The 17923-nt window shown below is 36.5% G+C and overlaps 2 protein-coding genes across 4 annotated transcripts in view; one reads left to right on the top strand and one right to left on the bottom strand.

The window, feature by feature from the left end:
• The first annotated feature begins 477 nt into the window (after window positions 1-477).
• LOC149653900 (dual serine/threonine and tyrosine protein kinase-like) overlaps window positions 478-17923 on the top strand; it is a 34800-nt gene continuing 17354 nt past the window's right edge. For all 3 annotated transcript variants that reach the window (XM_089846854.1, XM_089846855.1, XM_089846851.1), the window contains exons 1-2: window positions 478-597; window positions 1753-1792. The gene's annotated coding sequence lies outside the window, so the exon portion shown is untranslated. The remainder of the gene's footprint in view (window positions 598-1752; window positions 1793-17923) is intronic.
• LOC149653897 (uncharacterized) overlaps window positions 12487-17923 on the bottom strand; it is a 60460-nt gene continuing 55023 nt past the window's right edge. The window contains exons 2-3 of the mRNA XM_089846860.1: window positions 16030-16205; window positions 12487-13498 (exon numbers count right to left, since the gene is read on the bottom strand). Coding sequence (XP_089702986.1) covers window positions 12945-13498; window positions 16030-16144 — 669 coding nt within the window. The 5' untranslated portion in view covers window positions 16145-16205 and the 3' untranslated portion in view covers window positions 12487-12944. The remainder of the gene's footprint in view (window positions 13499-16029; window positions 16206-17923) is intronic.

The following is a 17923-nucleotide window of genomic DNA, read 5'->3' as shown; positions in this document are numbered from 1 at the left end:
TTATAAAATTACCTTACACCAAAACGTAGTATCTATACAGCGAAACGTCACTTCGATACGATGTTTTTGAAATAAGTGGCAGTTGAGATTTCCCGCCAACGCAACTTTCTAATCTGGCAGCCCTGTAGATTTTTGTTTTTTCCAATTCAAATTCAAAAAACTGACAGTTCGAGGAGGATGACAGTTGACACTTGACAGCCATGCCGGGAGTGTGGCGCACTCCTGTAAGCCAAGCTACTGGGCGGCAAAGTTTGAGGGAATAAGACACATGTCGGCGATCCTACCCTATAGGTGCCGACTGCCCCGTGTCCGCCGGAGGTGACTTGACCCCCACACCCCGTCCGTCACCTCCCAAGTAAACCTCATTTCCTTCCCCTGCTTACACTCCTACTGAAACCTGATTAATCACATCCTTGCCGCGGTCCATAGACCCTATTCGCATTGAAACCTCAAAAAAAAAAAAAAAAAAAAAAAAAAACAGTTGACAGCCTCAGGTTGAAGTCGGTTAACTTGTTTTATGTAGAATAATTAGTGTTAATTAGATTAGTTTTAGTGAAATCTACATAACAAACTGATAATTGTCGTGTGGGACTCTAGGTAAGAAGCGTAATTTAAGTAGTTAGGCAAAATTTTAACCCCAATTGCAGACATGTGTAGAAATACTAGTAACTAATACGTTACTATTTATTAGTAAATTCTAGGGGCTATTATTTAGCTGATTAGATATAATTAAGAGATAAATTAAAATTATAAACTATTAAATTAGACATTTTTGACAGCTCATATTCCCCCATTCTCAATAGATGGCGATAGTAATTCACCCCATAGTAATTCCGGTTTTTAGTTGCGGCTTTTCACTGATAGATGGCGAGAGTAATTCACCCTATAGTAATTCCGGTTTTAGTTGCGACTTTTCACTAATAGATGGCGCCACGGGTATTAAATACATAGATATTTACAATGAAAATTCATAGATATGTGAATTGAGTATAAATAATGCCTAGTTTTGCGTTTCAAATTATATTCGTGTTTACAAAATATAAATTTTAAGTTTATTTGTGTTTAGGCTTAGGTAATCTCTGAAATTTATTATCCGTATTATCTTTCTAAGTGAAAATCAACAAATATTACCAAGGTGCTCATAAACTATATAAATCTTTGTAAATGGTTTAAAACCACCGCGATCATTTTCTATTCATTGAAGTTTTCAAACTGCATTTGAGGTTTCTATCTAATTTGGTCTTGATATGTATATTGTCCCTTTGTCCACTCTTAATGCGTGGACTCTTTTAAACGCACTAAATTTTCAATTAGTTAGACATTGAGACCCGGGAAAAGGGGGAGAGTTGAGATTTTCGCTGAAATGGCAATTGCTACTAACAGAAGTAAATTAATACTTATTTATCCGAAGTTATCAAAGAGAAATTTAATTAATTTTATATAATTTTATAACAAAATTTGGTTGGAATTATTATTGAGGTGAAATTAGAGTTGCATGATTTTTAATTAATTTCATAATGTTATGTTAATTTACTTCGGACGCGTTTTAAATAGAGACTGGCGAAAGGGAAGCCATTAAAGGATCGAACCCAATACTAATTGTTCCGGACAATTAGACCTATTTAAATAAGGGACTTCGTAATCACCGAACCTAAATTTTAAAAACTTAATTTGAATTAATATCCACGGTTTAATCTGAAGGACAATTTGCAAACCTTACAAAAGATTTCAAATATTAAATATTTTTTTCAGGACCGCTGACGAATGTATAATAATTCTTACAAGTTTCAAGGTAAGTAGACCAGTTTTTAGACCAAATGTAGCCTTAGAAGTATACTCGATTACTTTCAATGTACACTCCCATCTCATTAAGTAGATCAGTTTTAGACCAAATGTAGCCTTAGAAAGAAGTATACTCGATTAGTTTCAATGTACACTTCCTTCTCATTAAGTAGATCAGTTTTTAGACCAAATGCACCATTGGTTTTGTGAAGAGAAATAGACTAAAAGTTATCAACCAGTACAAGCATACGTTCCAATGAAAATCATAAAAAAGGTGTAGATTTAACTTCGGTTTAATTTATTTCAAATAATGAGAATATTGAGTGTGGGGTTCCAGCCCGCCTCCGTTTCCTCTCCCCCTGTTTTTATATCAAAGGGAATCATCCCGAAATTGGTGTTATTACTAGATCTAGAAGGCCCAAAATCTGAAATGTGGGGCCACGGTATCCCCCCCCTCCCACGCACACGTACCTTCAAATACAGCAGTGTTTCCGTTTCGTCGAAGCGGCATTTGCCCAAAAAGTTTCTCTTGACATTAACACCAATTGCAGACTAACTTCTATTTGTCTTTGTTTTTTTTCCTTAGATCTTTGTTTTTTTCTTATACTAATCGTGATATTGGTCTAATGCATTCGCCGTATTTGTCCGTCTTTTAATTTTGGCTTAATTAGGCTTAATATTTCTGCACTTAAAATTTATTATTAAATCGGAATTCAAAAATCTCGACTGATCACTTTGGAGGCTCGTAACTCTGGTTCTATAAGAGATACGGGGATGACCTTTGAGTATGTTATAGCCCCATTTGTCCCCTATCCAACCATACTAAAAACTTAGGGCTACGACAAACAGGGGCCGAGTAATTAAGCAAATTAATTAATAGTTGAAACTATTTCTGCTAGTGGGCAAAGCCGACATTTAGGGTGAAACAACTCCATGTTAAACTCCATAGCCCCTGTAGAAATGTTTAACCCGCAATACACTAATGTTCAAGGGGCAAGCCAACTTGTAGGCGAAATAAGGAAAATAATTATTAAAATTAGAATTTCTCTAATTCTATAAGAGATACGGGGATGTCCTTTGAGTATGTTATAGCCCAATTTCTCAGCTTTCCAACGATACTAAATACTTGGGGGTTACAACAATCAAGACCCGAGTAATTGAGCGAATTATTCATAGACGTCATCTCCATAGGATTAACACGTGTTTCTTGGCACTCAACAGATATAATGGGCCGGTCTAATTTATCTAGCTTATTTTTATTTTAATTTTACGATGAAAAGTCTACATTTTTGCAATTAAAATGATATATTATTAAAGCTTTCGAAATTAGGTTCTATTTATAAACGAACAATTAAAATAAGAGCCTCAGAATATATTAACTTTCCTACGTATATAAGTTTAAAATTTAATTTCAAAAGCCGAGTTTGATTCCCATAGGATTTTCATTCAGGCCCCTCTGCCGCCTTCTTATACATTTTCTCCTATACTTTATTCCCATAGTCTTATCATCTTAAAGCATCTACCTAACTGCTATCTAGCCCCTAAAGTAACCGCGAATGATAGCGTCTTCATGGAAGTACATTATTCGAAGTTTTGTCAAAGAAATGTTTACTGGCAGGGTTAGTTACTTATCTTAGTTTATCAGGAGCAAATATTTTAAAGGGGAAGTGTCACCAACTATTAGGGATATGTTAACGTAACACTTAAAACCCTAAGATTCAAAATTATAAAGTTGTTCGGTGTGTTCAACGAGAAGAACCAATTCTTATAACCGATATTTCCGGTATGTGTCTCTGAACGCATTTTTGTGACGTCAACAATAAACCCATGGGAGGGGGAGGGCAATAAAAATTTAAGAATTATCGGCTATAGATCACTTCAGTATTACAGACTTCTAAGTCCATTATAGGTTGAAGGCCCCGTTTGAGGGTATTCGTTTGGGCTATTTGAACTTGGGGCGTGGGGGTCCATGGGCTCCTCAAAGCTAATGAAGTTTGCTTGGGCTTCCGCTCACCTAAGCGCGCTTTTACGTGATCACAGATTCCTTTTTTTCTCTCCTCGACTCCTTTTCCTTGGGGAGGGCTTATTAAGTCGCGTTATATAATCAACTGGAGTTGGTAACGCTGGGAAAGGCGGACTGCCCCGTGCTACACTCCTACCGTCTTTGGGGGTGTTTAATATCTGTAGCTTCAAGGGTATTGAGTTCTCCGAATGAGACGATACGTATCTCACCTCTTTTTAGAGTTTTAGACAAGCTCTTGTGGGTTTTTTCAAAAATGGGGTTTATATAACGCCTCGGAAATATCATTTTTACTAAGTACTCCAAGACGTACCCTCAACCTCTACGCGTACGTCTAGTTCTTCTATACCTTTTACACGTGGTGCATTGGAGTGATGCATATAGCTACATATACATGGCGTAAATGGATATGGAATGCTTATTATTAACAATTTTCATATAAATTAACTTAATTTTTAAGGCATTTAGGCTTAACGACTTTAATGTATTTTTGAAATTAAGAAGAATCACATCGCGTTTGTAGAATCCATATATTTTTGTCAAACAATTACTACCAAATATTTGGAAGTCGAATTAATATAACATAAATTAAAGTAATATACCTGTATAATTTTGAATTAAATCCAATTATAATTTATAACCCACCTCGATTCTCTTTATAAAGAAATGGCATCCCCCCGCCTTTAACCGTACTAAACTGTAAAGTAAAATAACGTAACCTTCCAACAACGAATTAACGCAATGCGATTGTACTTACTATTTACTCAAGCGTTAGAAATTTAATTTCCTGTTGAAACTAAAGGTTACCTACCTGTCCTATAGTATAGTCAAAAATGAATTTATTCAATAATCGCCTGAAAACCAAAATGAAACCCGCCTTGGTTACATCATAAGTTCATAAGATATGTTGGCCATCCATAAGTTTGTAAAGTCTGGTAACTTGGAAACTGGAGCTTGTAATTTTGAAGTGATAGCCTAGGTAGGTCATAGATTTGAAGGGTAAAGCGACGTACGCCTGGTGCATGAGGCGCTGCTGTCAAAGGCCTAATTAGTAATGCAGACTAAATAGGAGCTAGATGGAAGTCCTGCAAAATTAATTAACCACCACCGAGTGTAGGACTTCAATCCTCGCTTCCGTCGTTCTCCTTAGAACTTTCTCGAGCTGGCATTACGAAGTAAGGATAGTGTCATACTTACGGAAGGAACATATCACTTATAAACTTATTGATGCAATTTCTATTAATTAGCGTTGAATATTCATGGATGAATGATATCACCCCCTCCCCCTAGAGACAATCCAATTTCATTAAATTTAAAGCCAGCGTTTCTCTGTTTTTAAGTTTAAGAAGCCAAAAAAATTCCACACACTCACACCTTAAGCCTAACCTGAATTACCTAAACCGGATAACCAGGTCGCTTTACACCATTATCTTTAGGCGTACAAGGCCTATCCCCCCTTTTAAAAGCGCTGACCAGTGATACGGTACACCGTGCTTATTCTTTAGAACAAAGTTCATCGACTAAGTTTGGGCTTTTCCGGGGGATTAAAAGTTAGCGGTGGCCAGCCAATTTTATTTTAAAATATTAACAGAGAATACGCGGTTACTTGACTTCCGTAAGGTAAGAAGTTACCCTGGGGTTGTGCGAGCTGCCATTACAGCTTCTGACCCCTGCGAAGTTTCTAAAATTTGACTAAAAATAGAGTTGTATTATGAAATTTCAAATTACGTTTTCGTAATTTAAATTAACAGCCGAGAAATTTGGGATTTTTTCATTATAATTAAACGATTTCAAATTGGGGTTTTTTGGCATTAATATTGCAATTGTGCAAGGAGTCTTCCAATCAGAAAACACTTACTTATGGTATCGTTTGTAGTAGATTGTCTTCTGTTTTGGAGAAATTGCTAGTGTTATTGGCCCCGGTGTGTCCTTAATGCAAAATGCATTACTACCGCAATATTGTCTATAATTATCCGACAGAATTCCTATCTATTTTGGGGTCAAGTGAAGCGAACCGAGTGACCACAAACTTCCTAGTGTAATAATTCCGATAGAAAGACAAATTCCCTCCTAATCCTAGCTGAAAACTATCCCTCTATAAGGAGAGCGTTTCCTACTGTCGGTCCTCTCTAGTTATTTCTATTTAAAAGGGACCCCGGGTTGAGGAAGGCTCGTTTAAAACATGTTTTTCCGCTTAGGAAATGTATCTTGTAATATTATTCGGAAGTTAGTTTCTGTTGTAGTCAATTTATTCGTTGGCGATTCAACCGGAATTTGCCGTAATATTCGAGGTTTGTCGATTCAAATATCAGCGTTAGAGTGGGGTAAACTGCGGTTGACTCTTTAAGATGGTAGACAGCGCGTGCTAAAGAAAACACGTTCTCGCGCGTTTCTTATTCCGTCGATGGACTATTTTAACCTAATGGCTTAGCCGTAGCTGAGTTTGCCTTTCTTAGTACTAAAATAATTACAGGCGCGTGACTTTGAACTTACTAACTCTATTACTCTAATGTTTCCGGAGATAAACTCGTATTTCAAATACATTCTGATTAAAGTTAGCGCCCTCGTGATATTTTTTAAAGGGATACTGACACGGTTATAAATATTTTATTTGACATTGTCGTATTTGAAAATCGTTACCTGATTCTTGTATAACTTGTTACCAGCTTCGAAACCGTTCAAATTCCTTCAAAATCGAACTAGAAATAAGGAAATTGGAAAACATTTTTCAAACTTAACTAAATTACTTCGGTATCTCTTTGTTATACAACGATACGAATTGAGTTGATGAATGGGCGAAAGCTTAGGCGGATTACTATGTTTATAAAATCTGATAGGAAAGAAAGTAGTATTTCTAGAGGTTGGTTGAACGGATGGACTAATTCGGTTATTTTTGTTTTGGAGAATTTTACGGCTGAGATTTTTAATCTAATTTTAGTTTGAGAGCTATTTCCTAAATATTTCATTTCAAAATTGCGGTTTGGTTCCTTTTGGAATTTTCGGGGGATCTTTTGGACCTTCGGGGAAATGTTTCTGACCCTTCCTTATCGCCCCCTTCTCCCCCGAAATTGATTCAGCATTTTCAAAGAAGGCCACGCCCCTATCGTCAATTACAAATTCGAGCTCTAAAATGAATAGAATTTTCTTTCAAAGAAACTTTATTTTCTTCGTTTTGTTTTTCTTAAATAACCGCCGCGTTTGTCAGTTTAACAATTAGAATTTTGAACAATTAGGCTCAGATTCTATAAAGAATAATTAACTATTATGTTTTTCTTTTAATTTTAAACATACAAAAGTTATTTAAAAATAATTTTTAAAATCACAACAAAGAGTTACTCGTTAATTTATAAATTTTCCAAATAGGCTTAGCAATTGTTTTTCTCTGCGCTTCTGAGTGTGAACCCCTTTACCCAGCATTCCTTTCACGGGGTTAACCTTCAGACTACGGAAGATTTCAATATAAAATATTGTTACAAACCTCAATTGTTTTTGGTACAAAAAAACCCTCCACGGATTTTGGTGGTTGTTTTTGCGGTCAAATTTTGTTTAGGAAGGAGAAGACACGGCTATAATATTTCCTTCCGAAATTGTTTATTTTGTTTGCGTTGAAGATAAGCCGTAAAAATCGGTCGCTTAGTAGAAAAGAAATATTTGTTTGCCACCACCGACTTAAGTATCTCCTTAAACAAACTCGCCTGTATTAGGACCCATGGCCAACCGTAGTTTGTCAGTCAGTCCCGGTATTCTTTTAGCTTCGGTATCTTGCGCGACGCGACTACTTGTTAAAAATATTAAATTCATTTTAAACCAACGGAAAAAACGTTACGGGCTATGACGTCACTTTATATTTTACAAGTATTTTTCTTTCAAAAACATAAAAAATAACTTGTATGTATATATGTGTATATAAAAAAGCGCGTGAGTTTTTGGCGCGAGAGATTTCCGAGTGGTTTCAAAGTTGGCACGCGCCAGTCAATATTTTCAAAGCTCTCGAGATAAAAGGGCTCGTGCGAGCTCTAAAATTTTTTTTTGCTTTTATTTAAAGGGAAAGTTGTTGAATCCTCACAGGCTGAGAGAGGCAAAGTTAAGTGGTTGGTAGGTTCGGTTTAGCAGACGCCACTAAATGGCGGATGGCACAGTACTCCTTGAATTTTTTAAGACAAATTAAATGCAAATTATTTTGTAATAAGAGATCATTTATCTTTTTTAAATATATATTTTCCCTTTATATTTAAGTTCACCCGAACTTTTCCTTTAATATCCATAGAGTAATGACACTCCTTATAATCCTCTGATAAATGCTAATACGGTTAAAGGCAATGAGATGCCATTACCCCGTCTACCTAGAATATAAATTTTCCTAGTATAATTTTCTATAAAATTATTAACCTATCTAAATATTTATAAAAATCGTTTAACAAATGTTTCCAACGTACAGAACTAAAGTAATTTTAAAAGTTTATTTTTAATGACACGCTATGAAAATTAATCAGCTGGGATTTGAAACTATTACAATATTCTAAACTCGTATTCTAGAATATTCCGAGGCAGAATACAATAGTTTCGCGGTGCTCCGCGTTTCCGATTTTTGCGTAAACTTAATTTGCATGCATTTTATACAAAATTTTATTCACGTTTCGACTCTGTTTTCTCTTTGAATTTATAAGCCTGCGGGCCCTTATTCATTCACACTCTAAGAAGGGACTTCTATTTCACGTTTTACCATAGAAAAATACGTAACTTTCAAGATTACACCCTAGAGAGAGAGAGAAAAAAAAATCAATTTGTTTTTACAAACTTTTATATAAGGTTTCTATAATTATATTTTGTATGTGGGAAAATAACCTATAGTGTTTGATCCCTTTTAAAAGTGTAAATATATTTGTTCAAAGCCGAGTAAACGCCTCTTTGCTAAGCCTAAAACGAACTAAATTAAAATTTAAAATATTGCAACATTATTATCCATAAACATCGTATTATCAAACGCGTCGCTAAGCCTAAATCGAATCCATTATTTTACCCCAAAATTTGAAATTATAAGTTAATAGTATCTGTCTTTAAACTTGGACGCCAAAGACTAAATTGACCTTTGACCCTCGAATATATCTTTATTATCCATACTTACGTTATGTCATATTGTGTCCGACTCTCGAGATCATCCTCGAAACGTGTCGAGGCATCTCTGACCCCTCCCCCTTCTTATTGGTTCCCAATCGGTAGCCAGTTTAGTTTCCGGACGTATTTAGTTCGCTCGGTTGATTTTACAAGCGCCTTGGTGTCAGTTGACCGTGGGAAACGTTTCTCTCTAGTAACAGGTGTCTAATATCGCCCTAGACAACCTGACTACAAAGTGATAGATTACAAATTGACCTACCTAACTTTAATAACGCTGTCAAGTAACGTTGAAACGCGGTGTAGTTTCTTTAAATCATCAGAAGTAAAATAAATACAATTTTTTAAATTTAATAGTTTATAACGTGAAATAGGGGGAAGCCGACTTTTAGGGGTTTTCCAGCCCATGCTATTTCTATGAATGAATGAATGGTTTATTGACCCAATTTTTAAAAAAATCCCTTTTGAAACAGGGAGGAACCCTCAAAGGAGGGTTCACAGGTCCGGAAAAAAATGAAAAAAAACGAAACGGTGCAATATGCACTTTACAATGGCAAAAACTAATAAAAAAAAACTAATAACAAAACTATTTACAATACCACACGAGACTGAGTTACAATAATTAATCTATATACAGCGCTACCCTCTAAGAGGGCATGGGGCCATGGGAGCGCGCTTTTGCCCAATTTGCAAGAATACTTTTAGTGGTGTTAATAATGTCTATATTTGACCTATCTCCGAGAGACAAACTATCTGCTAGGGACACGGGCCCAAGCCTCTGGTACGGTGCTCTCGCTTTTTCTAGAGCCGGACAAAACAGCACTACGTGTTCGACGTCCTCTATTTCCGCCCCACAGAGGGGACAGGCACCCTCCTCATCCAAAATGGCTTGCAGCCCTACCCGCGATTCAGAAACAACAAAAATATCATCCGCAAAAAATCCACCCACTATCCGATAGTCCTGCGTCGCGCTGCCAGGGTAGCTAAGCGTAAAACCGAGGTTGGAAGCCCGTAGGGCCCTGTCTAGAGGTTCCAGATATAGTGCAAAAAGGAGAGGAGACAGAGGGCACCCCTGTTTTAAACCCACCCCACTGGACATGAAATCTGTAACCACATCCCCAAACCAATACCGGTACTTTACATCCTCATAAAGCCGAGCCAAGAGAGTAACAAAATGACCTGGAATGCCTAGGGTCACCAGTAACGCCCACAACCGAGCCCTACAGACGCTATCGTAAGCCTTTCGTAGGTCCAGAAAAGCGAATAACGCCGAACGTTGTTCAATTCGAGCAATGTCCAACAACTGGCATACTATAAATAGACTATCAGCCCCTCGCCTATCCCTCCTGAACCCGTTCTGTAACTCCCCTAAGATATTATTGTTCTCAACAAAATGTTCCAAGCGTGTTTTTAGAATTGCGACAAACACCTTAGAGACGCACTGTGATAGGGCAATTGGCCGGAACGAGCCCAGATTTTCAATGTCCTTTCCTCCACCTTTGTACAGCAGTTTTATTTCCGTGAGGCCCCACGTCTCTGGGACAGTCGAATTTCGTAGGACTCCATTAAATAATTCGCACAATACCCGACGCGAGCACCCGTTCAGGGATTTTATGAGATCATACGAAATAGAGTCAGGACCCGCCGCCTTCCCCGTGGGGAGAGCGTTGAGAACTGTATCAAGCTCATGGGGATGAATATCATCGTGGAGAGAGTCGTCATACTGTATCTCTACACCGGCTTGCAGCCCGGGAAGGAACGCGTGACATTTTATGAAAGCTTCTTCCTCGGCCCGGAAGAATTCCGAGACTCGTAATCTAATAGCCTCTGGACCTGATATAAGATTAAAACCATCCTCCGCCTTTACTGCCGCCAGGGTCTGAGATGGGTGTGGCGGGTTAAATAATCGCCAAAACTTTTTACCAGCCAAACGTTTATCAGATAAAATATCCTGTTCCATGGCCCGATTTACTTCTCCAATCTTGCTTGCTACAAGCTGCGCGACTTCACGTTTACAGGCACAATAGGAGCGCCTGTAGAAATGTTTAGCCCGCAATACACCCGTGTTTACAGGGTGAAGCTACCCACCAGGGTAATGCTAATCCTACGGGAGCGACTTTTGTTTATAAAATTGGCAATAACTTTATTAATTCTGGTCCGATTTCGATCTAATGCGCACCAATTTGAAGCCCACATTCAGCTCTATCTACGTAGGCCTAATTTTAGTTGATTTGAAATATAGCTCTTTCTATGGGGGGGGAACTAATTTGTAGGATTTCATATTTTCAATTATATTAAGTTTGTTCTTTTCAATGTCGCTTAATATGAATTATGGGAAACCCCACCGGTTCAAAGTAGTTATTAAATTGAAATAAATTTAATTAATATGAAATCTTATGTAACCTTTCAAGTTTTACTACATTTAGGCCTAATTCTCTCAGCTTAATTAAGAAATATTTTAATTATGAAAATGGTTTTTCTAGAAATGAAAATCAATTTTTTTATTTATTTATTTTTTTTAATATTATATTGTTTTTGGGTTTTTTACATCATTAGATTCGTAATATTTTTTCTGTTTTTTTTTTCAAATCTCTTTATTAATTTTTTTCTCATAATTTTCTTTGCCTCTCATTTTAATTACAATTCAAATTATTATTTATTATTTTCATTTAAAATTAGAAATTAATTGAAATTATTAATTAACATTTAAATTTTAATCTTAAACAATTAATACAATTATAATAAAGTTGCTTATTTTCCGGGTCCACCCAAAAATTCGGATCCTTCGGGTTGAGTGTATTTTAACCTGAGTCTATAATTGGCCCCTTGACCTTCGCCCTTGGTTAAATATTCGGCCAATCGTTTAGTAGCGGCGCGATACTCTTGAGATGACGTCACGGGGCGCACTTGAACGGTTCCGTCGCTGTCTCGATAGAAATCGTAAAGTTGTCGTTTGCCCGGTCCACCCAAAAATTCGGAGAATCGCTTTCCAGGTCCACCGAGAAATTCCGAGAACCTTTTCTTGCCTGGTCCACCCAAAAATTCGGAATATCTCTTGGCGGTTTCGCGATCCAGGATTGTGGGGTCGTGGAGGTCAAAGGTCTCATCGGGGCTCAATCGAGGGTCCGAATTAGAGGCCTCGTTTTCACTGGTTAAAACTTGAAAGAAATTGAGCGGTTATTAAAAAAGATGAATTGGCAGGAGTTTAAAAAATAGGCTTAAAGTTTGACGCGAAGAATTAGGCTTAGAAAGCTAACTTTGGCGCGAGATTTTTTTTATTTAAATAAACTATTAGCGCGTGAATTAGAATAACTTTTGGCGCGTGAATTATTAGATTTGCGCGTGAAATAATTTAAGCATGGAATATTAGCTCGTGAAATTAGAAAATTAAATCGAAATGTTTTAAAAAATATTATTTACTCACGTGATCCATTTACGCTTTGGGGTTTTTTACCTATGGTGGAGAATTCGAAGATTTCAGCTGCAACTTGGAAGGTTTAAAAACTTTAAGAGTTAATTAGTTAGTTAGCTCTTGTAAATATTAATTAGAAGAAGGGTTAGTGACGATAAAATTAATTGAAAAACCAATTTATTTTCCTCTTGTATTGATTGAGTGAGTGGTTAGGTATATATTCCTTGTAGTTCCGTGTTTAGCCAAGCTTTTATTTCCTTGTTATTAATTCATTCAATCGGATTTTTTATCTAATTAATCCCGATTTGTTAATTGATTCTTTTTAAAATCCAACACCCATTTATATATTGTTTAGGCGATATTTTAACTTCTTTATTATCCTCTTAAAACGCCCATTTTTAAATATAATTAACTCAATATTTAATCATAATTAAATTAATTAATTTTTATCTTTAACATTTAATTTATTTTATTTTATAATCTTTCATTATTGATAACTATATATATATTATTTTTAATAATTTTTACGGCGCGATTAAATTCTTTAATCAAACTTAATTAAATTTAGTTTTAATTAAAATTTCCTTCGATGACGTTATAGTTTTTTATTTTTTATTTTTAAACATTACGTTTTTTCTTCCCTAAAAATTCGGATCCCACTCTTTTCGTGACGTAATTCGGAGCTTCCCTCTTTCTGGGCGTTAACAGGACCACGCCCACCGTGTCGTCATCGTTAGAAGGCCCGCCCTCCGCCATAAACTCCGCCCCCGATCTTTTCCCCAAGAATTCCGATCCCATTCTTTTGCCCAAAAATTCCGAACCCATACGTTTGCCCAAAAACTCCGATCCCATACGTTTGCCCAAAAATTCGGAGCCCATTCTTTTGCCCAAGAACTCGGAACCCATTCTCTTATCGTTGTCAATATTGTCTTCGTTGTTGAATTCAATCGGTTCTTCCGAAGAACGTTTGCCCAAAAACTCTGAGCCAATCATTGAATTGTACCGGGCGCGTTTCAGGGCGTTTTCTCTGACCTTGGCTTGCGATTGACCAATCAGATGCGTCGGGGGCGGTATTTCCACTCCCGATGCTCCGCCCCAGTTTATCAATTGGAGGATTTTTCGCAACGTCTCGTCGTTGTTCCCACGTTCATTCGCTCGTCTTTCGTTTAAACCTAAAATGGGACCTTTATGTATATTTAGAGTCGCGACACCTTTAATTGTTATCACCAAATTAAATTACGCGATCGGATTTTAATTATATTTAAGTTTTAAGTTAGATACGCTTAGATTTAAAACTTCAACACGATATATTTTATTTAAAATTTTATTTAGATTTAACTAATAATTTAATTATGAAGTGGTGTTTAGCTTGAATTATTCCCTTAATCGTGATAATATTCCTTTAAATTTGATAACATTTAATGTTGCCATTTAAGTTTAATAGTAAAATCGCTGTTGCAAATAATTATTTTAAGTACTATTTGAGCGGCTTGTAATAATTCGAATCTTTCAATCGTTGAATTACATTCTCTATTCCAATCCGCCTCTCAATAACTATACATAAACGTTGAAATTGCAGCTGAGTTGCGGTTTATTGCGAAATTTCGTAAAGATATCTCGTTCACTCGATAAATTAATAAGAAGTTTAGTAACGTAAACCGCCAAAGAGAGCTGAGCTAATTTCCTATAATTGAACAACTCTTCTATATTGGAAACGGACGAGAAGTTGGATACTTTAACCAATCAACGTATTTAAACCTTGTAAGATAAAGGCGGAAGCAGGGTAGGGTATAGTGTCCTGGCCCTCTACGGTTGCCAATTAAAGACGAGGGGAAGTTTATAGGTGGTTAGGAAAGGCTCGTTGTTATCGAGGACCCTTTGCACGATTTGGTATTAGTATAAATCGGGATTTGTAAAAGAGAATGGTCGCGTGTGGTTCCCAATTGCGCCAAGCTGCAATTCCCTGGCGTTCATATCCGCTAATTGCAACGGAACTGATACAATTGGAACTCCTTCCTCACGTGCCACCGTCTTTAATAATCACGTAACATTAATTTATTTCCAAAGCGCGTGACATTTGAGAATTGTTAACGCACGTGAATAATAAATTAAATAAAAGAAAAACTTTCAAAAAAAGGCTTAAAGAAATTTTTAAAATTATACTAGTGTTTGCGATTGCGTGTATTCTATTTGTTTTTAAGGCGAATATTCGCTGCTCGTCGAATACCGACCGGTAAGACGGTTAAGTTTCTCCTGACTACGCGTAAAAACTAACCAGCTCGCGATTGAATAGTAAAAAATATATAGAACGGTGGTGGAATCAATATTTGCTACAAGAAGCGACTTAACGTTTTCGGAATTGAAAATCCACTCGCGGGAAGGGTCCAAGGGGAGGGAGGCGGGCAAACCCCGTCCATGGTCAATGGCGTTCAAGCTTGACCGATAGAAAAATGACGTGTCCAGAAAACTAAACGCGAATCTATCTTCTTCCATCACTCGGACTCGCAACGGATGTCCACGTTCCCATGGTGTTTGGGACCCCATTAAGATAGGGGACCCCTAGAAAGGACCCTTCTCCCCACCCCCTCCCCTACAACGGATTAAAATCTTCTCTCCAAAAAAAAAACTTCCAAACTTTATACTATATCACTAGATTTAACCTAATTCCGTATTGAAAACCATAAAACCCATTTTGGAAGGGATGATTCTGGGAAAAATCGTTTAAGCGGCTAGGCCTATTCAAAGAGACGTAATATCCGCATTTTTATCATTGAATGAACCCCGGTCAAAGGTCAAATAAAGCGCCAGAGAATTCCATGGTCGTTTTTGTTCGCAACCAAATACAAAAAGCCCCTTTTGGTTTTTGGTCATTTGAATTGGCACGGGGAACTCAATTGAACCTGCAGATAACACTCGTAAATGCTTTAATTTCTCACATGAATATTTAACTCTAAAAGAATAATACTACTTAGTATATTGCTTTGGTCTTTTCCGAATTGTTTTCCGCTAAATTCCCGAGTTCAAGTAGGGCCTAGAATCACTTCTTAGCTAAGTTTACTCGCAAAACGCTGAAGAAAGTTTGGGTTAACTCCAGTTTTGATATTGATTACTTATTCACGAGTGAATTAAATATATTCTTGCTGACAAAAAGCGCGCGCGAGCGAGGCTACTTAAGCCTAATGATTTTTGAAAGTGAAAAATTGGCGCGCGCGCGATCTCCATTGGGAAATCCTGGCGCGTGTTTTTATCTTAACTTATATCATTTCATACGGAGTATTCCATTACTGCCAATCCTAATTTAAGCCTAAACTAGCGTTAAGGGAATAAACCTAACCGTTCATTGCATTCTCGCGTTGATTTTAAACCGTATTACGTTTCAGTCTAAGAATGGGGAAATTTATAGTTATATTCTTCAGTAATATAGAACCATTCTAAGAGTATTATCCTACAGAGAGGGAAAAAATATCTAAATTGAACCTCGTAATGGCATTTTGCAGCCTTTGTCCTTGTTTAAGCTTATGGAAAAAATAGAGGAGTGCCATTTCGGTTCTATTATTATTATTATTATCTCTCGATGGAACAAATACGTTTCCTATATTACGCTCTTTATCCCAAATATACTCACGGGATGGGGGGGGGGCTTGAATTTTAAAGGGAAAGTATAGTGACTTCAATTTTTTTTTATTAAATTCAAAGTACTTACCGTTAATGTTTGCGCTGGCAATTGGCAATAAAATGAGGAAACAGGCGATGGAGGTAGCCAGACACGTGACGGATAGGCCAGAATTCCAGGCGCGACGTGTCATAGAGTTCTTCATTTTAAATGAGGGTAGATTTTGAGTTACTTTATTTGTTTCTTTACAATTGGAGTTCGGTTATCTGAAAAGATAATTAATAATAATTTAATTTAAATCAACTAAAGTTAATTTAAAAATTGGAATCGGTTTAATTTGAATTTCCCGATTCTACTAATGGAGAAATAGAGAGTCATTTGCAGCTCCTTTTTTCTCTGGGGTTTATTTTCAAAGGAAACCTTTAAAACAACAATATTTCTCCATGGTAGTTTTTAGTTAATTGTAGCGGGGTTAAACCCCCGGGGGCTATCTCTTCCATTTTTCGAGAGCTATCCAACTCTTTCTTTGTTATTTTTGAAACAATTACGACATCCCCCTCTCACTTAACCAACCACGACAGTTAATTAAGAGAAATTTATTGTTTTTGTCGCGCAGAGTCGTCAAGTAATTAATACGATCTGTTATTATTATTATTTCAATTAATTTCTGTTAATTAAGGCATTAACCTTCAGTCAAAATTTTTAGCGACGATTGTTTATTTAACTAGTTTCATTTGTAATAGGGCTAATTTCTTTCGAATTAAAAAATAAAATTTAAAATTTTTATGATCAAATCAAATGTTTGATTTTTAAATTCAACTCGAATTAAAAAAATTTTTACATTCGGACCCTAAGCGAGTTAGACAAGTTATTACTCGAGTATACAAGTTCAAACTGAACTTTAACAATTTATTTTAAGTAGGTACATTTTCAAAACGGCAAAACTCTAATAATTTCAGTGAAAACCGTGAACGCGCTGGTTTTAAGGCAACTTTTTGAATGGGGGTGTCAGCTGCCGCAAACCTTTTGGTAAGATCTTAATAAACAAAAAATGTAAACGTGCACGAAGGTTTGGAATCTAATTAACTATTCGGTAAACGAAGAAAGACTTAAATAAACGCGGTGGAGGCCGCGGTTTTATCTAGGATTCCCTCGGTTTTTCCTTATTCCTTTCTGCGTCTCTCCCCCCAAAGGATTTCGAGATTATACGTATAAACGCGAGAATTTTTGACTGGCGAACTTGCGCTGTGCCACCCGACAAATACAAACACTGCAAAACCCTAAAGAAAAAAGAAAACACAGCGAAGAAATCTGAGAAGAAATATTATATTTGAAAGAATAAGTTTCTTTGAAAAAGAATTGTTCTCAAAAGAATGACTTTTCTCGAATACCAATTACCTTGGAGATTTACAAACCCCCCCCCAGCCACCCACTTATAATAAAACAAAGAAAAAACGTCACCCTTTACTTTCTCTCCCCCCTCCCACGCAAATTCTAATGCAACAGATAAGAGTGCCGTATTATTATTATTAACAGGAATTTAGTACAAATTTCTCCATGAATATCGCATAGCGTATACGGCGCTAACTTCGAAACAAGTAAAAAAAAAAAAAATACTCGATGGCGCGTGCAAACTTATTTTGATTTTCCACGTGCATCTTTTTTTAATTTTCCTCGTGCGCCTATTTTAATTTTCCACGTGCAAATTTAAACTTGTCAAGTTTTTGATCTGAAGCGCGAGCGTCTATTCTTAAATTTGCAAACTGATTTCTGGTGATAATGGAAGTAATTCAGGGTTAATTTTATTTTTTCTTTATTTTATAAAGGGAGCCAAATTATACGTATTTTCTTCTAAAAGGTTTCAAAGTCTTTCGAGACACTGACACTTTGTACCATCCACATATATATTTCCAATAACTGCTATTACGAAGTATTCTCTAAGTAAGAACTAGAGTGTATCTGCTAGAACCCAATAGTTTTAGCA

Source organism: Phalangium opilio, unplaced genomic scaffold, assembly GCF_054372755.1.
Source record: "Phalangium opilio isolate 3A_F unplaced genomic scaffold, DU_Popi_V2 ptg000081l_1, whole genome shotgun sequence".
Classification (NCBI taxonomy): domain Eukaryota; kingdom Metazoa; phylum Arthropoda; class Arachnida; order Opiliones; family Phalangiidae; genus Phalangium; species Phalangium opilio.
This window is presented reverse-complemented; position numbering and strand designations above follow the sequence as displayed.